The 27950-nt window shown below is 39.4% G+C and overlaps 5 protein-coding genes across 6 annotated transcripts; 4 read left to right on the top strand and 1 right to left on the bottom strand.

Annotated features, from left to right (window-relative positions):
* Positions 1–1067: 1067 nt before the first annotated feature.
* Positions 1068–17011, bottom strand: smad2 (SMAD family member 2). Of its 2 annotated transcripts, none has more exons than XM_026339890.2 (11): positions 16836–17011; positions 14309–14787; positions 10924–11013; positions 9945–10138; positions 8964–9098; positions 8644–8718; positions 8483–8536; positions 8022–8234; positions 7493–7630; positions 6674–6818; positions 1068–5179 (listed from the first exon to the last, which is right to left on the bottom strand). In XM_026339890.2, the coding sequence occupies exons 2-11, from the start codon at positions 14563–14565 to the stop codon at positions 5056–5058; spliced, it is 1425 nt and encodes a 474-aa protein (XP_026195675.1). In that variant the 5' UTR covers positions 14566–14787; positions 16836–17011; the 3' UTR covers positions 1068–5055. The 2 variants fall into 2 exon arrangements, with proteins under 2 accessions (XP_026195675.1, XP_026195676.1); XM_026339891.2 differs by having other exon boundaries at positions 8656–8718.
* Positions 17012–18544: 1533 nt separating this feature from the next.
* LOC113148434 (N-acetyllactosaminide beta-1,3-N-acetylglucosaminyltransferase 2) lies at positions 18545–19888 on the top strand. Its single transcript, XM_026340145.1, has one exon. It carries the CDS (start codon positions 18545–18547, stop codon positions 19886–19888), a length of 1344 nt encoding a protein of 447 aa, XP_026195930.1.
* A 2018-nt stretch (positions 19889–21906) lies between these two features.
* LOC113148486 (heat shock protein 30-like) lies at positions 21907–22632 on the top strand. Its single transcript, XM_026340189.1, has one exon. It carries the CDS (start codon positions 21979–21981, stop codon positions 22630–22632), a length of 654 nt encoding a protein of 217 aa, XP_026195974.1. The 5' UTR covers positions 21907–21978.
* A 1613-nt stretch (positions 22633–24245) lies between these two features.
* Positions 24246–25074, top strand: LOC113148417 (heat shock protein 30-like). Its single transcript, XM_026340118.1, has one exon. It carries the CDS (start codon positions 24318–24320, stop codon positions 24969–24971), a length of 654 nt encoding a protein of 217 aa, XP_026195903.1. The 5' UTR covers positions 24246–24317; the 3' UTR covers positions 24972–25074.
* A 1557-nt stretch (positions 25075–26631) lies between these two features.
* On the top strand, positions 26632–27331 carry LOC113148484 (heat shock protein 30-like). Its single transcript, XM_026340186.1, has one exon. It carries the CDS (start codon positions 26684–26686, stop codon positions 27329–27331), a length of 648 nt encoding a protein of 215 aa, XP_026195971.1. The 5' UTR covers positions 26632–26683.
* Positions 27332–27950: the final 619 nt, after the last annotated feature.

Raw genomic sequence — 27950 nt, 5'->3', positions numbered from 1 at the left:
CAACATTGAAGATGAAAAGATTCGAGATTCATGTGCATAGTAGGGAAGACATGTTTCCCTGTACAATGAAATCCTTCCTTTGCTGTCTACAATAAATGCAAAAGATATATACAAATAAACAAGCATTTCAAGAGGGTCAGAAATAAAAAATAAAGATATACGTGCCATGTACTGTATGTGGGTGTTTGTGTATACGTTGTGAGACCACATTTCTAACTCAACGCATTCATAAAATTGTGTAGACTAGCTGAGTTTGGAGTATGAACGCTGCACAAACTATTTTGTTTTCAGCTTGATCGGAGCCACATATTCTCATTTTCATATATTAGTCTCTACCTCCCTCTGCTGGTTATCAACATATATTGCATTTAACATCACTATAGGCACAGCAGACAAGTGAATCTATATATACATATACATATATATATCTATATATTTATATAAATAAATGTGCTGCATGCTTTATATTAAACTATCACGGATCTTCAAATAGAATTACTGTGCATAATAATTCCTAAATTGTACATCTGTTAATGGCGTTCAATTGTTGTACAGAGCATCTCCGTTATCACTAAGTTTTATCATACACAACTGTATCTGAACCTCTAATGAGCTGTCTTCAATCGCCATGAATGAAGACCTAGAACTCTAGGATAAATTTGTAAATTTTAATAATTTTAATGTAGAGGAGCAAATTAGGGCTAGTAATTAAGGACCAGTGGATCAAACTGACAGTAAAGGGTATCAAGCTCATTGATTTTGTAAAAATGTGTTTTCTTCTGTAGCCATGTGAGTCTGTATTATTTATATTACTCTGATTTCATTGTATTGTCAGTTCATCCCGTTTCCATACAGTGTCAGTCTGTGCATAGGTACATTTATTTTATTTTTTTTACCTAAAACCTAGTGTTTATAGTGTTACTGTTTATATAATAGACTACATACCATGTCTAGTCTTAGGATACTCCTCAGAACAGAGACTGGAAACACTGGCTTGTTGTGCTTCAACAAAAATATCTTCCAATACTATGAAACAGTATATTTAGAAAAGCAGCAGACATAACCAGTTGAATTAAAACAGCTTTATTAGTGTACACTGTAAGAAGTCGTCTGTATATGTAGAATAGATGGAAAGCCTATAAAGATGATCATCATCAGTGTTTGAAGAAGACAGAAATGCTAATATGTTGTTGTCTAATGGAATAGCTGCTGTTGAAGGCAAGAAAAAGAAACATGGTAAAATAAGAGTACAACTATACAAGAACATCACTAGTGACGTGTAGAAACTTCACGTTCTCCAATAAACCACCGTCTTTAAAGAAAAAGAAGAAAAAAAACAAAACAAAACATATCAGAGAGAGGCTTGTTTGGGGATACACAGTTGTCATCACAATAAGAAAAAATAAAATACAAACCGTAATCTGTAAGTAGAAATGTAGACCCTCATAATGTGTATATGTAACCTACATTTGGTCTCATCTTTCATCTCCAAAACAGACTGAAGTGAACAAAGGTGGTTGGTTTTAGGGGAACGATGTTAAGTGGCACTCATGTAAAGTAGATATAAAGGCTTTAGCTGGACCCTGGCGGTATGCATTAAACAGGAAATCTAGCCATTAGAAAATAAACTGTATTTCGTTTTGGGAAAACATTTCTGAGCAATGTCACTGCATTGAACAAACAAATGTGTTAGCAATGGTACAACAACCTTAAAAAGGAAATGCTGGCTTTTCATTTTTGCATCACCTTAGCAAATTCCAGTCAACTTTTGAACAAGAGGAAACAAAAAAAAAAAAAACGACCAGCAAAGGACAAATGGACAGTTACATACGAAAATAGAGACAAACACCACTGCATTTGGCTGGTTTCACTGAGTTAGGTATAATTTTCCTAAACATAATGTGCCTGGGTTAAACCAACATAAGAACAGATTGTCCTGCAGGACCTTCATTTTCAACAAAGAAAAAGTGTCAATATATTTCGGTTTGGTTTTGCTAAAGTACATCACCCTGTAATCAAGGAAGTCATCTATCAAGCGTGTGTCTAAACCTTCATCTGGTGTTCTGCAACTGATTTGTCAATGTACAGTCCCATCACATACTGCAATAGTGAGCTGCACAAATCAGAAATGTGAATGTGTTTACATGCACCGATATCACTGTGCACAAAGTTAAGACCTCTGTCAGGTTTTTAAATCACATTTTGGAAAATAAGTCAAACAAGATGTCTGGAATGTCACAGTATTAGAGAAGGTGGTGACAGAACTAGTTTCATGTACATGCTGTATATTTACACACCCATTATTCTGTGGCAACATTCTACTTGTGTATTGAATGCAGTCATAAACGCAACACAGCAAAAAGGCCTTAACTGGGATATAATATCTAAACATTCAGTGTGCATGTAAACGCACCCATTGCAAATGTCCAGTGTACAAGAATACAATTATTAGAATCAAATGGCTGTAAAGATAAAAGAAGCAGCAGCTTTTAACACTGTGTACTGGGACGACCTATGTTGCTAAAGTAAGATAAAATCCAAAGTTAAACCTCTGAAATTTGCTGGATTTCCCAGCCACTCCTAATGTCCCCAGTAGTTATTTAAAACTAATGACCATGTCATACTGAAGGAAACGGTTTTCTTAATGTAATTTGTAGACTTTAAAATGATTAGTTTAAATATTTATTTAATATAAAGGATTAAGCCAATAAAATATTTTTAAGTTGTTACTTGAATATTGGAGCTACTATGTCTTTCATCAGCAATTAGGGTTTTGACACAGTGGAACTGCAGGGTACATATTCTATTCAGATACATGTCTTCAGACTTGGGTCACACCCTTAGAGCTGAAACATTAAGTAAATAAGGCAAGAAACTACCTTTTTTCAAAGGCTATAACATCTGATAGATTGCAAAATTGACCAGACACTAATCATTTTAGCAGCCAAATGAGGTTTTCAAGATATATATGATCATAATGATGACCTTACCTCTCAGTCTTTAACCACACAATTTAAACTGAAGAACTTTTTTCAGTGGTCAATTCAGTCAACATGTTGTACTATATCCTATGCTACATACTTCACAAATCGTCATCAAGCTGTGATAACTTCAGGGGACGAACATATTCTAAAATAAAATACTGAATTCTAATAAAAAGGAAGAAAACTTTGAAGTTTTTAAATATATTTGTGTATATAAAAATACATGGAAATACAAAAACGTAGCTAAAAGTATGTGTAAAGAAAATAACTGTGTTATAATTAGCCTGTCAAATACTTAAAGCTTAAATACTTTTAGTGGAAAAGATTTGGACTAAAATACCAATGTAGGGATCAGGTATCTTTTAAATCAGGGCAAACAACGCCATAAAAATTAAATGAATGCTGCCAACGCTTTGAATAAGCCAAATCAGACAATATAAGAACAAAAATCTTTATAGTGAAAACTCTAAAAAATATGGAAGATTTATTTTGTACTAATCTTGACTTGGGGTTTTTCAACATTCCTATCTGTACAATTTAAAGCATATCTTGCTGTATTTCACATCAAACACAACTTTGTTAATGGTGCATAATTTGGGGCAGTGCAAGTATAGTATAAAAGCAATTTCTTAAGTCCCACACTGCAGGACTTTTCCTATCAATAAAACATCACTAGCATAGCCATGACTTTTTTTTTTTTTTTTTTTTCCTGTTAAAACATTTTGGGTGTTTATGTTTTTGTCTGTTAGACAGCAGAGGGCAACACTGAATTTTAGACTCTTGGGGTTATACTGAGTCCTCCTTCCTGCCCAAGTCCGACACAGGACTACCTTCCATATACAAGATGACATAAATGTAAAAATAAAATTGAGAGAATGTAAGGAAGAGAGAGCAGGAGCATGCAAAGGAGACAGTTAACTGGAGAGAGACAGTGCATCTTCAAAACTCAAAACTAGATGGGGGAAACTGTTCACTGTAGATTCCTTATGCATTTATTACCGTGTAAAAGTGGTCTGTCAAGAGATTTAAGCTGTAGGATAATATGTCATAGCCCGCTGTTTTGTGGATTCCTTAGCTTAATCATTCCAGTTATGAGTGCTTGTTCACCACAGACCATTTTAAATCATAAACACCATAAAAAAAATAAAAGACATACTGCTTTGTTTCACCTCTAACCCACTGCACGCTGGACAGGACAATCAACATGTAGCACAAAAAAAAAATAAAAATCATGTTGTGTTTTCATGTCAAACGTGTTGGGTTAATATTGCCAGTTAGGTGATGTATGAACTGTTAAAGTATGTCTGTGTTACAGTGTGTAAGTGTGTACAGTGTGTGTGTGCGTGTGAGAAAGTGAAGACAGGGTATGTAATATGCGTCATAAGACCCTAAAACCATACATTCCAGCATAGTCAGGTCTGTGATTACGCAGGACTGACAGGTACAGAAGCACAAAAACTGGAGATAAAAATGGAAGTTTGGTCATCAAATCCAAGAGACACAAAGGAATTCACATCCAGGCACGAAACTCACTCTGGTTGGACATGAGCCTGGAGTGGCAGTACTACTGTTGGTCAACTTTCTGTAAACAGAAATCTTGAGGCTGAATCAAAGCTTGTGCTGTGGTACAGTAGGTAGGTAGTGAAGAGGTGAGATGGACCAGAGGTTGAGACACTGTCCTGTAACTGGAAAGTCACACATACAGTCTCAGAAACAGCTGCTGTTGTGTCATTAAGGAGGACAATAAAGTGCTGTCCCGCTTGCTGTTTCAGCAAAATACCAAAAAAAAAAAAGAAAAATGATAATGTCCAATTTGAGATAACTCTCTAGTTATTTTGATATTGCAGGATGATTTCAGTCATTATGGTACATGATTACTGGAATGTCAGCCTGAAGAGTCAAAGGTAACCATGTCCAGTGAAATCACTGTTAATATGCCGCTATTGTCAAAGTCTCATCATCCAGGTTCACTATGTCATCTTCTTGTTTTACAAATGTTGACGGTACATCAGTTTAAGACTGCATGGTTGTCTCCTTTAGCCATGCTGCATCCGCAGCAGCAGGAACCTGTTTAGGACATACTGGAGCAGCGAACTGAAGGTGAACCCATCTGGGTAAGCACCTTATCCAACCACTGGAGGGGGCCATTGAGATGCAGCTCTATCCAGCAGGGGGTGCTGGTTACTGTCTGCCGTCTGTTGGAGTAAAAATACAGCAAAAAGAGTAAAGATAAAAAAGTTCCCACTAGTTTTATTTGATGTGGCTAAAAGAAGTATAGCACGTAGTAAAATATGATAACTTATAATAACCAGCAGCATTTGTAGATGATGATGAGACGATATGCCTTATTTCATACTAGCATTAGTTATTTAATAGAAACAGTAGCTGAAAAAAGGATTTAACTGTATGGTAAATATGTGAGTAGTGGCAGAATACTACTCACTACTGCTACTACAAATAAATGGGAGCTCTCGTTGCCCAGGTCTGACCAGATGATCAAACACAGCTGACTACTCTTTGGTCCTGCCAAGCTTAGCCTGGGATCTACAGACATAGGAGACATTGACTGTTAACCAGACAGGCTACACTGTGGCTTAACCCCGACCAGTGAGGACAAGCCCAAAAAAAACCACAAACACTGCTGTCTAGCTCCTGGGAGGCTATAACAGAAAGCAGCACCAAGAGCAGAACAGATGTTTGTGGGATGGTTGGATGGACGACCACAGAGATGCAGACAAATGCCCTTTAATCTCTGACAATAAAAGGAGGAATACACAGGAGGAGTTTTTTTAAACATGCAGTGCAGATGAGAGCATGCACAAGCTCAAAAGTACCACCATTTAACCTATTGTCACTTGTTTACATACTGCAGTTTGGCGGTCCTTAGATTTTAATGTGAGAATATGAAGCAAGAAAAATAAGCCTATCATATAGTATTTGCTAAAAGAAATGTCAGGTTTCAGCATCTTACTGTATATTTTATCTTTGCACAGGAAGTGATGATTTAAAATCTGAGGATAAAATGGAAACAGTATTTTTAGCATCACAAATCATGTAATCTATACTTGAACCTGATGTCAAAGTATTCAGGTAAATTTGGATCTCGAGTATTTCACCAATTCCTCACAATTGACTGCCATTAAACTACTGACTAGCAAATGACCATAATTAGGTCAAAATGTGTGCACCCATTTCTCAAAGATGCAAGATCTATAGCTGCAGTTTTACTTAAGTCCAGCTCAAAGGCAAAGGCATGTGGCATCAACCTGTGACTCTGTGTCTAAGGCAGATGGCAGTCACTCTGCACCAAGAAGCTTTTGGAGAGCAGACCAGTATTTATAAAAACATTTCAAAACAAAGTCATTCTATTTCAATACAAACACTGCAGTTCGATTTTTTCCACAGAGGCAAACTGAATTTCAATCCTATTCACTGCAAACCAACTTAAGATTGCTAAGATTGAAGGAAGACCAATAATATTAGCTTTTGTCTGAACATCAACTTTTACATACCCCTGCTCTGCTCCCTCTAATCAGAAGCAGTGTCAGCAAAGTTGTGCTCTTAATCTCCCATTTTGCCACAAACAATGTTATCCTCTACCAACACCGTCTCAAGAACTCATTTTGTCAGCAAGCACTGCCTGAATCACGTGGTGCAAATGAAATTCTCAGTTTAAGAGCATAACACACCTGTACTCGGCTCCCCAGCCCTTGACGAAGCTCATTCTGATCGTGCACATCCTGGTTAGTTGGTAGACTGCCTCAAAGCCCTGATTGACTGACTGGGCCAGAAGTGCAGCAAACTCCTGGTTGTTAAAAATCTTCAGATTACAGCCTAAAAAAAGAATGAAAAGAAAATACATGTGAGGCACATACTGACAATCCTTCCTATATATAGTTCACTCAGAAATAGACCACTTTTTTCTCTTTTAGAAAACAATGTTTGAAAGTAAGAGAGAACATGACTTTCACTTAACTATGTCTTTGAACATAACCTAAACACTTCAGGTAGAGATTTTGTGTGGGTGTCTTGTATGTTGATTATTCTCCACATTACAGACAAGCCCAACCCCTGAATGTGGATAAGATCCTTGTGTTGCCTTTCACTGCAACTGTTCACAATGCTCATTTTGCCAGGAATCAAATGTTTAAAGTTACATGGGTACAAATGAGTCAGTGTGTGTGGGTGAGAGTCTGAGAAAAAGAAAAAAAAAAACTGTCACATTGTAGAGACCATTAGTGCTCTTTCTCAAGCTTCATTCCCTCAATATCAGGTTAAAGTGGGTTTCTCAATTCAGATGAGGCTATATTTATCATAAAGGTGAGCTATTATGTACCAACAATTATTTCTGTTTGCCAATACTAGTGCCATGCTGCATGGTAAAAGAGTCAGTAAGGAGCTCAATCCACTTAAAACATAAACAGATGTAATGCAAATCAGGGATTTTCTAAATGGTATAGAATCTGTCTCAGATGGAAAACTAAGAAATATTGAAAATGTGTTTAAACCTGGTGGTATCTTGCAGACTGTGGCAGGATGCCAGCCGTATCGCTGGTTGCAGTTGGGACTCTGGACAAAAATGGCACTATCGCTGAGGCACTCTGCAAACACCTCCCCTCCGATGTAATACAACCTCACACCGCGACCTGCAGATTAAAGACAGGAAAGTATATGAAGATGAGTGACAAAACAAATCAAAGAGGATGTAAAACATGGATATGGCTTTAGAGTAAGGTTTTAATTTGTATGAATGAAAATCATGTAAGAGTGTGCACTTAGCATTTTTATAAAGCTCTTATTGTGAAGATTCTCAGAAGATTGACATCTCAGAGCCCTGATGTACAATTTCCTTAATCTTTCCAAGCTCACTGCTTTGTATAGATACTGGTAATGTTTCTCGAGCACATCATTGTAAAGAGAAAAACTGACATGCTGAAAAACCTGCACTTGAAAATCCTTTAAACTTTTGTACTAAATGCTGACAAATTTTCTCATTTGTAAGTGAGTGTAGAAGTGTGTGTGTGTGTGCGCTTGTACCTATATGTCTCCTTGTCATTTCAACAGTTGCATTCCTGTTAACATTGCTCAGGAGCCCTAGACAAAACCGTTCAGAATTAGAGGGGTCGGTGAAGCCATCAACCGTCAGAGATGGCTGTGAGGCGTGAAACGTCTCTCCAACCCGCTGGTTTAACTCATAGTAGGCTATGGAGCACCAGAAAGCCGGTTCACTGTAAGTGACTGGCTGAAGGTCTGAAAAACAATCAAAAAGGAAACACTGTTATGTGTTGTTCTTTAAAAATTCCTTAACTGTCTTCCTTAACTCCAAATTTCTTAGATTTTCCAGAAGCTGGTTTCTGAGCAGAATTTTAGGATTCTGATGCATTTTTATTCACATACAAATTACCCTGGGTGCAATAAATCTAAATATTCCATCACCCATTTAAACTTTAAACTTTCTAATTAACTCACAATAATAATAGAAATACATGCAATCTTACCCAGGCCATGACTGACAGGTGACAGGGTGCTTGGTGATATTTCTGCTGGTGAACCTAGGAGGATAAAAAGTCTTAACATCTTTTTGTGAACTGTGCCATCTATAAAATCCATCCTGTGAAAGGCACAGCAGTATTCAGATTACGACACTAAACTAGTCTACCTGATTCCATACTTTGATTCATCTGTTGGTCACTAGTTTCTCCATCTTCACTGATGTATCCAGGAGGAGGAGTATCTGTAAACAAAGATGAAATAATACATGTAAACACACTGTTGCACATACATATTTGTTTGCTCTAAGTTAATATAAAGGTTATGTGTGTATGATTACAGGCAGAAGAGAAAATAACTACCTGGCTGGTAACCTCACCTTCAATTAACAACTTTCAAATAAAAAGTAATCTTGGTAGCATATATGGCACCTAATGGAAGAAGTTAATGAAAAAATTAAGACTTCTTCTTCTTGTCCCGCATACAAACCTGGTATATAGTTATTAGGAGGGTCTATGCCAGCAGGGAAGTTGGTGTTTTCCGGTATGGAGTTTGTGAAGTCGTCTAGAGGAGGAAGCTCTGTCAGAATCTCTGTATGGCGTGGTACCAACACTGGAGGCAGAACTGGTAAAAGAAAGCAGTGTCACCAACAGTGGCAAATATGATGAGCTCTAAAAGTTAAAGATGGATAATTAAATTCTGTTTTTTAAATAATTTTCTCAGTAGTTGTGCCTATGCAAATCTATTCTCCTTTTTTACAAACATGGAAACACAAAAATAGACAGTAGGGTTGACTGATATAGTCTAATTTACACTATATCACAATACCTCAAGGAAATTTACAATAATGATATTTATCACAACAGAGTTGATATGGCCGCTGCTTTCTGACTTTTTTCTGTTTTGTTCATGTGATCAAGTGGCAGTGCAGTAGATGAAAAGAAAAAAGAGTGGAGAGAGACACAGCTGATACACAGTACAAACTAAGTAAAAGAAACCCATGATAGAAAGTGGATTATTTAGATTTCTACATGGAACTCTTGTGTTGTCATTTTCAACTGAACTTTAGGTAGACTTTGATTTGAAAACAAGGCCGCAACACTCATATATCACATAATGATCTCTCCCTGACATCCTGTTCCCACTCTCAGTTAGTGGGCTAGTGTTCTGCACGCTAGAGAATGTAAATGTGTTACTGTCTTGCTATATCACTGATATTGCAAAATGACACATGAAAATGTATATCTGTATTATCATGAATGGTGTGATATAGCACACCCGTAACAGACACACAGGTTACCACAGAATAAACTGCCAAAACTGCAAGTGGAAATGACACTTAACAATTTCAGTTGGCATGATAACTATCATTACAAACTTATTAGAGGGCACCTTCAAGATCACAGCTAACAGTACAGTAAAATCAATTTAACAAACACACACACAGACACTATTCTCAAGGACCATCACCTGGTGTTTCCACTCGCTGGTAATGGTAAGGATTGACACACACTTCATCCTTCTTAAGGTTAAAGGCATACTGGCAGGTGTCAATAGCTCTCAGCTCATGGTGACTGTGAAGGTCAGGCCATCTCCATAGGCGGCAATAAATGACGTGGGGCAAACCCTTGCGATGGGATACCTGAAGTCGCCCATCAAGTGACCTGAGAATGTTGAGAGAGTGGATGGTGAACAGTTTAGTAACTGTGGTAAATGTTTAAGTTTTGACAGAAGACTGGTGGAATTCTCAAAAATGTTTTGTCTTGTTTAGTTTCTGATTTAGGAAGAAAGGAAGAAACAAGAAAAAACACTAACTCACCAACCAGGATTCACTTTGTTTAATGAGACTTATCTGCATAGCAAGAAAGACCCAACACACTTTCTCTGAAACTAGAACTTTATTAGTCTATGTTATAAATGACTAATCTATTTTACAAAAAAAATCCTTATCCATGTGCTTTAATGAGTAATTAATACTACCAATTCATCTAAGAGAGCAGGAAGCAAACATTACTGATAATATGATAGTAGTAGTTATGCTTGGTAAAATCTAAGTACTGAATTAATTTATAATAATAATAATAATAATAATAATAATAATAATAATAATACTTTCTAACCACTTACGGCCACCGTACAAACAATTTATTACATACACATTTTCAAATTTGGCCCAATTATTTCCTTATTGCCTGTATCATATTAAGCAATATTACACTGATGCCAGTAATAAGTTCTTATTATGATTGATGATTTCATAACACACTTTTGATTATGTAAATAAAGAGTAATACCAAACCAAGGCAGTGTAAAGTGATAATGTAGAATACAGGAAGATGAATATTAAAGCTACATTATTGCTTTTACAACTTAACTTTTGCAGCAGATAAAAGATCTGTTGCACAACTGTTGACTCATTTTGTATTTGTGTGCATGTGGGTGTAATCACCTGCTGTGGTCAGGGTATCCGTACATGCCTGTAGAGTCCCACTGCTCTATCGTGTGGCCTGAGCCTAGACCCCATAGATCTGAGCAATTGCTACAGACACAAACACGCACACACGAAATACATGCATACACATGTACACACACGAACACAGCCACAAGACAAGTGCAAAAAGGATAAAAATAAAAGCAAATAGATGGTAAATGTGAGATGTTTCATTCCAAATTAGTAGGATGAAATCACAGTTAATTACAGTTGGTCCCTCATTGATATGAAGGCAAAAAACACAGGTGGGTGATGTGATGAGGTGTAACCTGCTGACGCATGGGGGCAAGATGGAAATAAATTGTGGTGGTCTATGAAAACATTTCAATGGAAGGTGACACCATCATCTTTGACTTCCACTTTCCAGCTCACATGATCTTTTTTGAAGATAAGAAAAACAATCTATGTCTAGCTACTTTACTTATTTTGGGGCTTTAAGGCCAATCAGTCTCCAACAATTTCAGATCACACATAACAGAAACATACAGCATGACGTATTTCTGTGTATTTCCATGTGCATGACTACAAGCATGATGTCAAGCAACAACTTACACAGGATATAATAGCAAAACAATGATATGTAAATGAGGAAATAAAGCACTTCAATAGACTGCACAAACAAGACATGACAACACAAAAACCAGATACAACACAAATGTACAAATACAATTTGTGCATATGACATCCCCACTGTTGCCAACTTTTCTGTATAGATCTTATGATTCTTCTCTGTCACACAAACAAGGAAGAGAGGAAAGGGCTGTCTAATCAGAGCGAAGTAATTGCCAGACCTGCCTGTACAAGACCTGCTATCTCAGCACTTATCAGCCTGCTACTCAGTTCTACAACCTACAAGTATCGCCAGACACAACTAATGCCTTGCCTTCTTCCTTTCTCACTTAAAGGTCACCAAGTGTCTTTTTAATTACTAAGTCACAGAAAGATACTTAAAAATCAAGAATTATAAATGAGTTATCAGTTAAACTGGATTATTTGTAAACATTATAGGGCCATTTTCACCCAGAGGTGATGAATATTGTTTTTAAAGCACAAAACCTTTATCTTTCTCTGAAGCCATCCAGCTATCCATGTGGGCTATCTCTAGACACAGTTGAGCTCTTGCACTCTTCCTCTGTCACATTTTCTACCAACACTCAGACATCTACAAAGCCCTGCACCTGCTATCTCTTGACATCCTCCACCACCCGAGAACTACAACAACGAGAGTAATTTATCTTGGACTCGACCCTACATCTGTGTTCAAAGGACAGAAAGCAAAGCCTCAAAAAGGCCTGGAATGCTACCAGCCAAAATATACAGTGTTTTCTCAAATAATACATCCATACCTACAACTTCATGGCAGCATATACTCATTTTAGCCAAGCTACCGGTAGATCTGTGAAGAATAACTATCTAACTCTATTCCTTCATTTTCCAATTATCAGTGTATTTAGTGTTATCATTTCACTGGTTCAGCACAAGTTTAAAAAGTCATGCAAGTCAAGTAGGTGATAGAACTCACTATGGAGCTGAAAGAAAATAAGTTGTATAGTTGTACGGTAATAAAAATTATACATCCTATATTGTGAACAACTGCAATATTTAGGTGAGTGTCTGAAATGAAACCACTATCACCCTGAAGTGAAGAAGCAGAGAGAGGCCTGGCATCTGACATGTGATCCTACCTCTGCACTTTTATGTATTGTACCTTTCCCCTCCATACTCTCACTGGTTCAAAGCTTTACATCTTTATGCTGTATAGCGTGTCAATGTACGGTGCACACAGGGTGCATTAAGACAACAAAGCGATTACATGTGTTTGAACTCAGCTAGTACAGAGTGCACTGGCTTTACACCCATTTACCACGGTGATGATAATGTAGTGGTCAGGAACAGCATACTTCAACAAGGAGAACAATCCAGATTAGCTGGCTTGTGGTTGACACGTGTAAAGTAAGGCATAGAGACAATAGAGACAAAAATCTCCCAGCAGGGACTAATTAAATTATTAATACTTTATAATTAATAGACTAAAAAAAAGAGAAAAAACTGAGATGGGAAGCTCATAAAAACTTCTCAGAGCAACTTGCTTATCGTCCTTTCCTGCTCATCCTCAGTGAACTGATTGACATTAATCACATGCTTCTCATGGAGCTCCTGTGACTTTGCCATCCATCATGATAAGGTTTCACCTGGTCTGGTGACTTGGCTCATGTAGCTCATCATGATACACAGCAGAAATCTATACTGAAAAGCCACATGACCTGTGACCTTACAAACCAACTATACAGTATTAGCAGGTTTGGATGTACCAATATTCTTTGAGAAAGAATAATACTGCAGAAACAAATTTTGACCTGTAAAAAAGATAAAGTCTTCAGGGACTGTATGAACAGTATTCTGGATGAACATTTTCTTCTCACTGGCTTTGCTTATTGCTCAATTATCACCTTTCTGACAAATCTAAATACTAAGAAATGATAAACTAACAAAGCTAGAATTCCTTACAGAGCTACTATATTCGATTGCATTATATCGTACATAAAGTAACCACTACAACTATAATGCTGTGCTATTGTTCTTGGGCAGCAACCATAACAGTAGAAGTAGAATCAGAACTGATTCGGCCACCAAGTACTTAATTAAGCAGAGTGCCCAAAAGTGCGCACCAGTCCAAACACTCAATAAATTAGTCAACCATTCTGTTGTCAAGAGTTTCACAAATGTGTGCCATCAGTTAGACACAACAACATTTGGCAAACTTTCTTCTGCATCTTTCTTGAAGCATTGAAGAACAATTTTTAAAAATATCATGGTATCTTAAACCTAATTTACACTAAGATATAGATAATGATGTTGCAAAGTACTGGTACATCTCTACTTTTTAACTAATAACATACAAAATAGGTTATTTGATTTTAAGTTTTGATCTAATCTAAGTGAACAGAACAGAGAACACAGTGGCACTGCACACAGTGTAAATACATACATTTTATGCATATAGTCAGCCCAACTGAAGTGTGGCTGGCATCATGTTTTGGATTTCTGTTGCCTACAATCAGGTTTCACTTCTGCTGCCTTGCTAACCTATGGTATAACTGAATGGGGAAGTGCACCCATTATTGCTCAACAGAGACCTTTCTTTCTGCAAGCCTGTGGGTCCCTGTCAGCCTCTTTCTTACTTTCATGTGTGTTGACACAACTCACAGTGCTGATCGGTATTGGTATTGTGGTACACCAGTGCATGCGGACTGCGGATGTGTCAACTCAAAGTGTGTTAGTGTTGAAACACTAAGTAAATCTATATGTTTGTGAACTGTGTGTATACTTGTCCTCATCTCACCTGGGTATGGTGACACACTTTGTGTTGCTGTTCTGAGTGCTGATCGCTTTCTCTAGCTCATCAAGTTGTCCTGTCTTCTTCAGTTTCTTCACCAGGCTCTTCACAGCTTTTTCACACCACTTCTCCTCCTGTCCTCCTCCATTCTGCTCCCCTACTCCTCCTATACCACCCCCTGCACCTCCACTACTTGCAGGAGTCTTTTTCCATCCCAGGAGGCGTTTCACTACTGGAGGAGTGAAGGGAAGGATGGAGGACATGGTGGCTTGTTTATGTGCTTTTGTGTGAAACAATGGGTAAGGGGGAAGGAGGACTACAGAGATGACTGTCTGAATTCCTACTAGAGATTTGACAATATAGCTATGTATTTTTGAGTAATATCTAATCAGAGCCAAGACATAGGTCTTGAGGAATCTTGGCAAACATCAGATGGAAAAAAAAACCAAAACATAGGGAGGAGACAGGAGCACATTTGAAGAAATCTAAGCAACAGAAGAGGGGAGGGAGGGAGAGAAATGCTCATTAACAATTGTTAACACAAAAAGTAAGACAGTTAAGAAAATGCAAGGTGTGATAAACAACTCAGTGCATAACATTTCTGAAATGGCGACAATTATGCCCACACACAGAATTATAAACTGTTTTTTTTTTTTTTGCCCAGAGCCATGACTATCACATCTATCTGCTGCTAACTCTCCCACCATGTTCAGTACTGTATGTATCAGCTATACTTACAGTCATAACACTACACACCCCCCAGTGTACTTATTACTTATTACTTAGAACTACACCTAAAAACTGGTGTAGTCAGCATGAACTGAATATATTTTACACCTACATTTGTTTCTTTGTTGAACAACTGCTCATAAGTATAAGTATAATCTATTCTTGGTGTTTTCATAAGTTCTTACACACAGACATATTTGTCATCTTGCAAAATCACTTTAACTTTACATTCTTTATCTAAGAGTTAGGGTCTCGTGATATAATGGTCATCTTACTGGTTATGAACAATAATCATTTTCACAATATCTTAACAAGATTTGCGCAAATGTAAAAACTACTAGGTCACTTTTGATGCACTATATGTCCAGTAGTAGTCAACCTGACAAGACGTTGTTCACACATCTGCTACCCTGCAGAAATTGCCTATACACTTTTACAGTATTTCCTAACTTATAATTTTGCTAAATTGGACTAATCCTATGGCAGACCTACCCTTTTATTGAAACTGGTGCTTGCCTTTATTAGAGAAGCTGAGCAGTGTCATATTCTGAGAAATTATTGATCCCCACTGACCCCTAATACAAATTTTAGACATTTGACATATCTGTACTACAAATTTCAGTTTCTCCACAATAACTAAACATAATTTCTGGGCAATGTAATGAGCTCTGACTTGCAAATGTAACCTTAAGCTCTGTTATAGCTCTCATATTATGGCCAAGATCCATTTTCCCATCTAATGAGGAAACACACATCCTCAGACAAAGCTAACTCATAAGGGACCTACAGAGAATACCCTAACTGAATTATTAAATCAAATTTCAAAACGTATCGGTTTCCTTGGACCCAGTCCTCCCAAAACACAAATGTCTTCGTTGTGTGTGGACTAGTAAGAAGAGATTACTAATCAATGAGACTTAAATACAGATAGAGCAGCTGGGTGATGCAGGTTTCTCAACTCAGCTTTGTCCTGGGAGGAAGGGATAACTGTTGTTAGCATGTTACTCTGAAAGTCCAAGCTCCTTCTAAGAATTAATTTCACAGGCTTAACCCTTGGACTGCTTACTATTAGTGCAAGAGTATGAATGGATTTCAGAGAGAGACAAACCATTCCTGAAAATAATTAACTATAGTCTTAGTGCCTATAGTTAGGACTGTCTAAACATCCGAGCATGGCATCTACCAGACCAATCGCACACTACTCATAGCTTTTAGAGAAAAGGCTTAGAGGCTAGCATACTAGCAGAGAAGAAACTCTCAATGTAACGAACAAAAAGCACAAAACGTGCTGGTACGACCACAATGTATACGTCTACTCGAAATGCTTAGCACAGCTATCAGGGCCTTGCGGGCAAAACAAAGCCACCTTATTTTGTCTGCAACGCGTTGTATTTTTTATTTCTTGAGAAACTGAGTGTTTGGGTTATTTCTGCTCCAGAAGCCGTGCACACATTTATGCTAACAAACACAGCGCTTGAAGAATAAGCTAACGCTCCAACCGCCGGTTTAGACGTAGACTTTAACGAAGCGACTTGGTTCCTCTACTGTACATGCTTTGCTAAAATCTGCATATAACAGTTACAGTGAAAATATTCTGATTTCTTTTGTCTCGAAATGACTGACAGCCTCTCCCCCCCCACCAACACCTCACCTCCTCCCCTCGCCTCCTAAAACAAATAAATAAAAAAGAGTAGCTAGCAAGCTTGCTACTTTGTGTGACAGACAAATAAACAGGTCCGCTGCATGTTTTGTCGCCAGCATATCAAATCAGTTTCATTGTTTAAAAAAAAAAAAACACACTTACCCAACGACGAGATGGAGCGACGCTAATGGGTAACTCAAGTACCTGCCATAAAACGCTGCTTGTACATTTTAAATGCACCCACAGAGACTTTAAAGTGTATTTTCCACCTTCGAGCCGCCGGGATGATGGCCCCTCATTCAAAACTCAACCAAACGTGTATCGCTTCATGCAAAAATATAAACGGCAACGCGACGCCATCATGTCCCGCCTCTTCTGACTTCCTATTGGCTGAACCCTGGAGTTTAGCTGATAAACTGTCACCAGACGAGTGTTCTATTGGCTTGACGTCGTGTCCGTCATCCGTTGTTCTGTTCGCAGGCATGTCGCTGATGTTTATCACTGTGGGTGCCTTGATTGTCCTACAATAGGTGGTCAATGACATTAAATAGAATAGCATAGACTGAAGATAAATATAACCTCATAGATAAAACACTAGGTGAGAACACAGCACTCTGTAAAGATGCAATTTCCAATAAAGCGAGAGAATTAAAAAGTAAACTAAACCCTTGATGACACGCGCATAAGCTCTAATAATATAACGCAGTTTAATTTTCTACAAAGAACTTCTACACAGGATCTCCTAATGGGCTAAACTCTACTGCAGTTAGTCTAAACTCTGTCAGTGAAGCTTAAACTTAAGCTTTATGTTTTCCATCTAAATGAGCAGAATCTCGGTCAACGACCAATTGGCCACATCAAATATGCAAATATGCAGAGTTGCACCTTTTAGCACCCGCATGCAAATGTTTCTCTGGCTGGGGAATAATCATTGACTAATGAAGCTACTTCACATGCTTAAATCAGTATGTGTCAGCAGGAGGTAGTAGTCTACGAGTATTTCCCTATTATACAACGTGGTGCCAACGGAGCCAAAAGAGACGCATGCTCCGTGCGCACTCAGCCTCACCTGGGACCTGTTGCTCAGCTGCAGATGTCAACGCGCTCCGAGGACGCCTGGTGTGGATTTAAAGGATGCTTCTTTCTGTCCTTCATCATTATGAGCATAAATAATATGCTACGATCTGCTATTTTATAACAGCCTATAACCAAGCCGGATGACAAAACGAAAACAAAAGGTGGACACTAGAAGCCATTGTGTCTGTTGTCTCGGTCGGCTCCACTCGAAGTTCACTCACTTGTAAGTAATCGCATGCTTTGTCTTTCAGTCGTTGTGTGCACTAGGGTTTACCAGTTGATGGAAGGAATATAAGTAGACCCTGGAGGAGATTGTTACAACTTTATGCTCTATTGGCTATTGGAGACTTTATTATGCAGCTGAAAATTCATATGTTGCATCCAGTACATCAGGTTCAGTGAGCTAAACAAAAGAAAAACAGATGTAGGAGGTGTGAAGCTCTAATTAAAAAAAATAATAATAGTAATAATAAGTTTACCCAACTGTTAAGAACTAAGGAAAAAGGGGGTTTATCCACTACTCTGTATATTACATGTTCCACACAGTCCGTAGGGGCTGTGTGCCTAGTGGCAGATATGCACAGGATGATGCTGTGTGTGTAGACAGAACAGATAATAACCCTCACTGGACCATCACCAAGGAGAGAAAAACCTCCAGAGGACTGACTGTAGTGTTTGCTGTACTATTCTCTTAGGTGGATCAATGCCATGTTAAATTTCAAAAAAAAAAAAAAACAAACAAACAGTGTGTTTCTATGTTTCTGTGTACAGGTGTGATTTGTACAGCACAGGCAATGGGCAAATTCTGCAAATGCAACGGGAGACTGCTCTGCATGTGCCTGCTGCCCTGCATGATGACTGGCCACCTTCTGATTTATATCATGGTGTCCATATTCGTCACCATTTCATACTCTCCTCCAAAAATAAACCTCCACTATATTGCCCCGGGGATTTCTCCTAACTCTTCGGCTCTGGCCTCTCACCCACTTGGCCCTTTCTGGAACCTTCGTCTGGAGGACAGTGCGCTGTGGAACCAGTTGCAGCATATCTGGGACCGTCAGCACAATCCACTACTGCGTGGAAACGCAACTGGGGCGTTGAGGAAGCCGAAAGCTAAGATTTCAGCAGAAATCGAGGATGAATGCGTTTCTGACTGTATGTCACAAAAGTGTTTGATCCCTCATATGCAGGATTTAAACAGCCTGCCAGAACACATGAAGGCATTTATCATGTCAATGCACTGCAGGGAGTATCCCCTCCTTATCAACCAGCCTGGTATGTGTAGGAGGAACAACAGCAGCTTTGATCTGGAAACTCCCATGCTCATCATGGCCATCAAATCTCAAGTAGGGAACTTCGAAAACCGCCAGGCCATCCGTGAAACGTGGGGACGCAGCGGTCTGGTGAAGGGGGAAACAAATAAGAAAGGTGGATTAGTGCGCACAGTGTTTCTACTTGGGAGACAGGATTCAAGTACAGGTCCTCATCCAGACCTGAAAAACCTCCTGGATCTTGAGAATCAGAAATATCAGGATATGCTGATGTGGGATTTCAGGGACACTTTCTTTAACCTGACCCTAAAGGACTTGTTGTTCTGGAACTGGTTACAGAAATACTGCCCCACTGCCATTTTCGTGTTCAAAGGCGATGACGACGTCTTCGTTCGAACAGGTGCCCTGCTGGATTACCTGAATAAGCAGTGGGAGGAGCACAACCTGTGGAAAGCCTATACAAATGAAACCGAGATACATTTGTTTGTGGGCGATGTAATCAATAACGCCATGCCAAACCGAGAGCCATCTACTAAATACTACATACCAGAACGTTTCTACAAAGGCGCGTACCCACCGTATGCTGGTGGAGGAGGGGTGGTGTATTCGAGCTCACTTGCATTACGATTGAAAGAGGTGTCTGCTAAGGTGCGCCTTTTCCCAATAGACGACGTGTATCTGGGAATGTGCATGCACAAACTTGGCCTCTCTCCGAGCCACCACCCAGGTTTTTTAACATTCGATCTCCCGGAGACAGACAAGAGCAACCCCTGCGCTTACAAATCTGTTCTGCTCGTTCACAGACGTAGTCCCAAGGAGATGCTGGCACTATGGAAGCAGCTCCAGAATCTGTCCAGTCAATGCTGAGGCTCATTTGCCTGCCAAATAAGATTCATTGAGTGCGTGATGAATGCCGCCGCGGCACTCATTTGGAGACCATACGCTGCATCTGTCATGTCAAACCGGAGGAACCCCGAGGTCACGTGTAATGTAGTGTACCTTTCTTCCAAAGACTTACGTAACACTGCGAAGAAGACTGATCTACCTCAAAGGGTACTTTCATTTAGAGACCTACAGATTAAGAGCACACACTTGACCCTTTTTGAGTCATGTATTACACTATTTTTATTTTACTACATTGTAAATAAACCCTACATATATTTTAGATATTTTTATATGTTCGCTGATGAACATTTATTTCTGTTTTCTGTTGTGAATGTTTTTTTGTTTGTTTGTTTGTTTGCTTTGCATTTTTTGCAACTTAGCAATTCCGGCCGAGACTTAAAATCCAAATGGCTCGCATCCACTTTGCCCAACAAATGCCTCTGACCTTGATGACACTGAAAGTTTTCATGTGCACTAATGTATAGCAATGTTTGATTTTGTAAATGTAATGGTTTACCCGGAGAAAGTGTATTTGTTAGAAAAAAAACAACAACTATTTTATCTATTTTGGAACAATAAAAGTGAATTTACTTGTTTGCTGCTTAAGTGTTGCTGATACAAAATGTGGATTTAGATATTTCCAATGGCTTTTCACTCACACCTAGTAGTATGATTCAATCTTATCTGCTACAGAGTTCAAGTTGTACAAATAAAAATGAATACAATTGTTTTTTATTAAAGCAAATATATACTAAAAGCAGATATATCTGACATTTGGACACGTTGCCTGGTCAGCCATGCAGGTAGTTGTAATGTAATGAAATGAAATGAAACCCCCAGAAAGGTTTGGGTATGGTGAGAGGAAGGGTGCACTGGTTTGCATGTGGGTGTTTAAACAAATATAGAAAATGTGCTTTTCCATCATTGCAATATGTTTCTGTGTTATTAGCTTTTATACAAAATGCAAAATAGCATGTGCAGTATTTGGATGGCAAATTTAATGAGGGAAAACAGTAGTTGTATGAACACAAGCAAAGCAAAACGTATATATAAATTATACATAAGACATATTTTTTAAAAGGTCTCCATTCAGCTCCCATCCAAACAGATTTACAATAATACAGAGGAAATAGCCATGTTCACTTGCTCTCTGCTGGAAAATGAAGAGAAGGCGGAGAAGAGCAACAAGACCCCAAGAGATGGATCTCCACCAGGGATGGTGAAAATAACCACACCTTCAAAAACAGAGGATGACACTGCAGTGTTGTATCCACACTAGGCCGTTCAGTACATTATGAATTAAACAATGATCATTATATAAGGCTAACTGTGCTTAGGAAACTCTCTCTCTCGCTCTCTCTGTGTATGTGTGCGTGTGGCTTCATTGCATTAGTCTGTCTTGTCTGGTCTCCATCGATTTTTGCACTAATATGCAGACAGTGGTTTCAGAGTAATGTGTTTTCTGAAATGGATAAGTATATCAAAAGAAAGCATAAAGAAAATGACAGAGCTGCTGAACACCATTAAGGAGAGATGGACAAGAAAAGGTTTACAATTTCTTTATGTAATCTACTTAATTTGCCTTTAACTACATAAAATAAAGTTATTTAAATATAACCAGTAGGACGAGTAGTTGGTTTTTGAAACTCTGCAAATGGAAGAAGGTTTCTGACTACAGTGGTGGTAGATTGGGTATCATCAGTCTCTTGTTAGTGTTTGTACTGACAAAGGATAAAACAGATGTTTAGTCACTTTGACATTTTTCTCCACTAATGAGTTTCTAACCAGTAAAAACATGTGAACAGTTTTCTGTGAGCAGCTCAATGTGAGATTTGATCAGAAGAAACTTCCTGAAAGAACCAGAAATATCTGGTAGCACCACCTGCTGGAGACTTGTGGTAACGACAGGAAAGCTCCTGAACTCTCTGGAGCTCCTCCACGTAGAGTAGAAAAGCTGGGACAGTCCCACTGCTGAGACAGAAAGCAGCACAAGCAGCAGCGAAGAGAACAGACACGGTGACAGTGTTTCATCTCCAACAAGAGGACTCAACACGCTGAAACACTCTGTGAAGATGCTTTGCTCTGGTTCACTTCAGCCCACCCTCAGTCCCTTCATGGACTTCTACTGTCCCGCACGCAGCCTGTGGCCAGAGGTCCGACCTCTGCTCCACCAGCAGCATCTACTGCAGAGAAACCTACAGGAGCTGCGCAGCAGTCTGGAGCTGATGGACAGAGTTCAACACAAGATCCTGGAGGAGACGGAGCCTTTCCAAAGCAGCGTGGCCCTGCAGCCGGTCTCCTTCCAGCTGGAGAAAGACGGAGAGCACTTTGGCCTGACCCTGGACACTCGAGGTTTCTCTCCAGAGGAGCTGTGTGTCAGGCAGGTGGGCAGGAAGCTGAGGGTCAGCGGGAGGACGGAGAAGAAGCAGGAGGACGGGAAAGGCTCCTACTCTTACCGACTGCAGGAGCTGAGACAGGAGTTTGATCTGCCTGAAGGACTGAACCCTGAAGCCGTCACCTGCTCCATGGATCCAGACGGGAAGCTCCACATCCAGGCAGCCAAAGTCCCGAGTGTGGAGGAGGCTGAGAGAGAGCTGACTATCAGGAGGAGCTCAGAGGAGAAAACCCAGCAGAGTGTGTGTTCACACACACAAGGCAGCAGCACAGAGACACACAACAGCACACAGGACAAACCTGAACACATGGACTCATCTCCCTGCTGCTGATGTAAAACACATTTTGTTTTAATCAAACGTCACTTTGTGGCTTCACATCCTTTTGTATTTTTGTAGCTCTTAATAACCTGTAAATGACTGAATTTGTACAAATGTAAACAACAAGATATTTGTACATTAGTTCTTCACTATAAATCAATAAACTATCAATAAATACATTAAATGTTGTTAAGTTTACCTCTCCAACGTCTGAGATGATTCAAATGTAAAAAACATCTGAAATGGAATCATGAGTTTGTCAAGTTGGAGACTGAATAAGAGAGATAATATAAAATTAAAAGTAATATTACATATTCATAATAATAATGCAGAGCTGCTAAGTGCTGCAGGTGCGAGCTGCTCATTGGTTGACTGCATCACGGTGACTTCTCTTCACTCATTCATATAATTATAACAGATGTTCACGAATCAGGTGAAGTGTGTGTTTGAATCAGGTGGAGTGTGTGTTTGAATCAGGTGGAGTGTGTGTTTGAATCAGGTGGAGTGTGTGTTTGAATCAGGTGGAGTGTGTGGTGGACTCAGGTGTTTCACACCCACTGACAGGATCAGACCAGCGTGACATCACTGAGGTCCAGTATGATGAAATGGTTGCTCCTGATCTCTGAGGTCTATGTTGAGTGAGGTTCACACCATGATACCAAACAGCACAGTGACCACTTTTCACCCTTTAAACAGGCAGAACGACCGACTACAAGTGTGAAGACACCTGTGACACTTTAATTTAAATACACCTGTGGTCAAGTTATTTTCTGGGTACCACCATTTTTGTTCAGACCAGTTTCATTAGTTTGTTATTTTAAATGCTTCTGTTAAACCACAAATCAAAAGCAATGTCTGAATTTTTACGAGTCCATTTAAAATACATTTTATTTATTATAACTTCTGTCAGGTTTCAGTTTCATTGTGAACATTGTGGGTTTTTCCTTCTTTAATGGAAAAGTAGCAACAATTTCCTCCACGTCTGTAAATATCTGTAAAATGATTGTTATTAAAATATCCAGCAATAAGTTAGCATATCTTCTTAATAGTAGGAAAAGATTAGTGAACAAACAAATCAAAGAGATATGTTAATTCCACATGTGACCAATGCAGAACAGAAACACATCAAGTATTTCAGTGGATCATTGTCCGTTTAAATGATGGAAGCAAACACCAACATGTATTAGAGAGCTTTGATACTGTGTAATTAAAACAAACCTCTGAATTAACGACACAGTTTATTGTTGTTCTCTCATGTCCAAAAACTAGATGGATATAGGTCTATTTAAAAAAACAAAACATTAAAAATAAATTAAGAAGTTAATTTATGACAGTTAATATTTGTACTGACAAATGATAAAACAGATGTTCAGTCACTTTGACATTTTTCTCCACTAATGAGTTTCTAACCAGTAAAAACATGTGAACAGTTTTCTGTGAGCAGCTCAATGTGAGATTTGATCAGAAGAAACTTTCTGAAAGAACCAGAAATATCTGGTAGCACCACCTGCTGGAGACTTGTGGTAACGACAGGAAAGCTCCTGAACTCTCTGGAGCTCCTCCACGTAGAGTAGAAAAGCTGGGACAGTCTCACTGCTGAGACAGAAAGCAGCACAAGCAGCAGCGAAGAGAACAGACACGGTGACAGTGTTTCATCTCCAACAAGAGGACTCAACACGCTGAAACACTCTGTGAAGATGCTTTGCTCTGGTTCACTTCAGCCCACCCTCAGTCCCTTCATGGACTTCTACTGTCCCGCACGCAGCCTGTGGCCAGAGGTCCGACCTCTGCTCCACCAGCAGCATCTACTGCAGAGAAACCTACAGGAGCTTCGCAGCAGTCTGGAGCTGATGGACAGAGTTCAACACAAGATCCTGGAGGAGACGGAGCCTTTCCAAAGCAGCGTGGCCCTGCAGCCGGTCTCCTTCCAGCTGGAGAAAGACAGAGAGCACTTTGGTCTGACCCTGGACACTCGAGGTTTCTCTCCAGAGGAGCTGTGTGTCAGGCAGGTGGGCAGGAAGCTGAGGGTCAGCGGGAAGACGGAGAAGAAGCAGGAGGACGGGAAAGGCTCCTACTCTTACCGACTGCAGGAGCTGAGACAGGAGTTTGATCTGCCTGAAGGACTGAACCCTGAAGCCGTCACCTGCTCCATGGATCCAGACGGGAAGCTCCACATCCAGGCAGCCAAAGTCTCGAGTGTGGAGGAGGCTGAGAGAGAGCTGACTATCAGGAGGAGCTCAGAGGAGCAAACCCAGCAGAGTGTGTGTTCACACACACAAGGCAGCAGCACAGAGACACACAACAGCACACAGGACAAACCTGAACACATGGACTCATCTCACTGCTGCTGATGTCAAACACATTTTGTTTTAATCAAACGTCACTTTGTGGCTTCACGTCCTTTTGTATTTTTGTAGCTCTTAATAACCTGTAAATGACTGAATTTGTACAAATGTAAACATCATACAAAGATATTTGTACATTAGTTCTTCACTATAAATCAATAAACTATCAATAAATACATTAAATGTTGTTAAGTTTACCTCTCCAACGTCTGAGATGATTCAAATGTAAAAAACATCTGAAATGGAATCATGAGTTTGTCAAGTTGGAGACTGAATAAGAGAGATAATATAAAATTAAAAGTAATATTACATATTCATAATAATAATGCAGAGCTGCTAAGTGCTGCAGGTGCGAGCTGCTCATTGGTTGACTGCATCACGGTGACTTCTCTTCACTCATTCATATAATTATAACAGATGTTCACGAATCAGGTGAAGTGTGTGTTTGAATCAGGTGGAGTGTGTGTTTGAATCAGGTGGAGTGTGTGTTTGAATCAGGTGGAGTGTGTTTGAATCAGGTGGAGTGTGTGTTGGACTCAGGTGGAGTGTGTGGTGGACTCAGGTGTTTCACACCCACTGACAGGATCAGACCAGCGTGACATCACTGAGGTCCAGTATGATGAAATGGTTGCTCCTGATCTCTGAGGTCTATGTTGAGTGAGGTTCACACCATGATACCAAACAGCACAGTGACCACTTTTCACCCTTTAAACAGGCAGAACGACCGACTACAAGTGTGAAGACACCTGTGACACTTTAATTTAAATACACCTGTGGTCAAGTTATTTTCTAGGTACCACCATTTTTGTTCAGACCAGTTTCATTAGTTTGTTTTTTTAAATGCTTCAGTTAAACCACAAATCAAAAGCTATGTCTGAATTTTTACGAGTCCATTTAAAACACATTTTATTTATTATAACTTCTGTCAGGTTCCAGTTTCATTGTGAACATTGTGGGTTTTTCCTTCTTTAATGAAAAAGTAGAAACAATTTCCTCCACGTCTGTAAATATCTGTAAAATGATTGTTATTAAAATATCCAGCAATAAGTTAGCATATCTTCTTAATAGTAGGAAAAGATTAGTGAACAAACAAATCAAAGAGATATGTTAATTCCACATGTGACCAATGCAGAACAGAAACACATCAAGTATTTCAGTGGATCATTGTCCGTTTAAATGATGGAAGCAAACACCAACATGTATTAGAGAGCTTTGATACTGTGTAATTAAAACAAACCTCTGAATTAACGACACAGTTTATTGTTGTTCTCTCATGTCCAAAAACTAGATGGATATAGGTCTATTTAAAAAAACAAAACATTAAAAATAAATTAAGAAGAAGTTAATTTATGACAGTTAATATTTGTACTGACAAAGGATAAAACAGATGTTCAGTCACTTTGACATTTTTCTCCACTAATGAGTTTCTAACCAGTAAAAACATGTGAACAGTTTTCTGTGAGCAGCTCAATGTGAGATTTGATCAGAAGAAACTTCCTGAAAGAACCAGAAATATCTGGTAGCACCACCTGCTGGAGACTTGTGGTAACGACAGGAAAGCTCCTGAACTCTCTGGAGCTCCTCCACGTAGAGTAGAAAAGCTGGGACAGTCCCACTGCTGAGACAGAAAGCAGCACAAGCAGCACGAAGAGAACAGACACGGTGACAGTGTTTCATCTCCAACAAGAGGACTCAACACGCTGAAACACTCTGTGAAGATGCTTTGCTCTGGTTCACTTCAGCCCACCCTCAGTCCCTTCATGGACTTCTACTGTCCCGCACGCAGCCTGTGGCCAGAGGTCCGACCTCTGCTCCACCAGCAGCATCTACTGCAGAGAAACCTACAGGAGCTGCGCAGCAGTCTGGAGCTGATGGACAGAGTTCAACACAAGATCCTGGAGGAGACGGAGCCTTTCCAAAGCAGCGTGGCCCTGCAGCCGGTCTCCTTCCAGCTGGAGAAAGACGGAGAGCACTTTGGTCTGACCCTGGACACTCGAGGTTTCTCTCCAGAGGAGCTGTGTGTCAGGCAGGTGGGCAGGAAGCTGAGGGTCAGCGGGAAGACGGAGAAGAAGCAGGAGGACGGGAAAGGCTCCTACTCTTACCGACTGCAGGAGCTGAGACAGGAGTTTGATCTGCCTGAAGGACTGAACCCTGAAGCCGTCACCTGCTCCATGGATCCAGACGGGAAGCTCCACATCCAGGCAGCCAAAGTCCCGAGTGTGGAGGAGGCTGAGAGAGAGCTGACTATCAGGAGGAGCTCAGAGGAGCAAACCCAGCAGAGTGTGTGTTCACACACACAAGGCAGCAGCACAGAGACACACAACAGCACACAGGACAAACCTGAACACGTGGACTCATCTCACTGATGTTGTACCAAAAAAGAAAACACAAAATTTAGATTCTGAAAGAATAAACCTGTACTAAAACATATTTTTTAAATTATACATATAAGTGTGTCATAAGAAAATCTATTCTGTTTCATACACTATTAATTATTTAAGTAAAACACCTGACAATTCTTGGTAAAAGCCTTTAAATTTCTTTTAGTATTTATGAAGGATCAGTTAAATAGATGTGAGCAGTGCATACATTTAATAAGTTGTGGATTTCAGGGTAATAAATAAATATCAAAAAGATCAATATGCACTGACATTGTCGGATTTTTACACTGAAATGTAAAAAAATGAATGCTAAAACACCTCGAGAAATTGAAATATGATTCATTTTAAATTGATCATTCATGCCATCCCACATGTTAAAACATCCTAAATAAAGTTGATGTCCAGTAAACCAATAATGTGTGCTTATATTTGGCTCTTAGTGATGAACATAGAACTAAACGTGGCAAACAAAAACAGCTTTTGCAAGTAAAAAGCTTCAGTGGATTTGAGTTTTTAGAGTGCCCTGGCACTGGTGTCCCAGCAAGAGCCTGTTCAGAAGGTTCAGGATCTGAACATGAAGTTATTTCTCCATGTCATTTCTTCA

Source organism: Anabas testudineus, chromosome 22 (assembly GCF_900324465.2).
Source record: "Anabas testudineus chromosome 22, fAnaTes1.2, whole genome shotgun sequence".
In the NCBI taxonomy this organism is placed as follows: Eukaryota; Metazoa; Chordata; class Actinopteri; order Anabantiformes; family Anabantidae; genus Anabas; species Anabas testudineus.
This window is presented reverse-complemented; position numbering and strand designations above follow the sequence as displayed.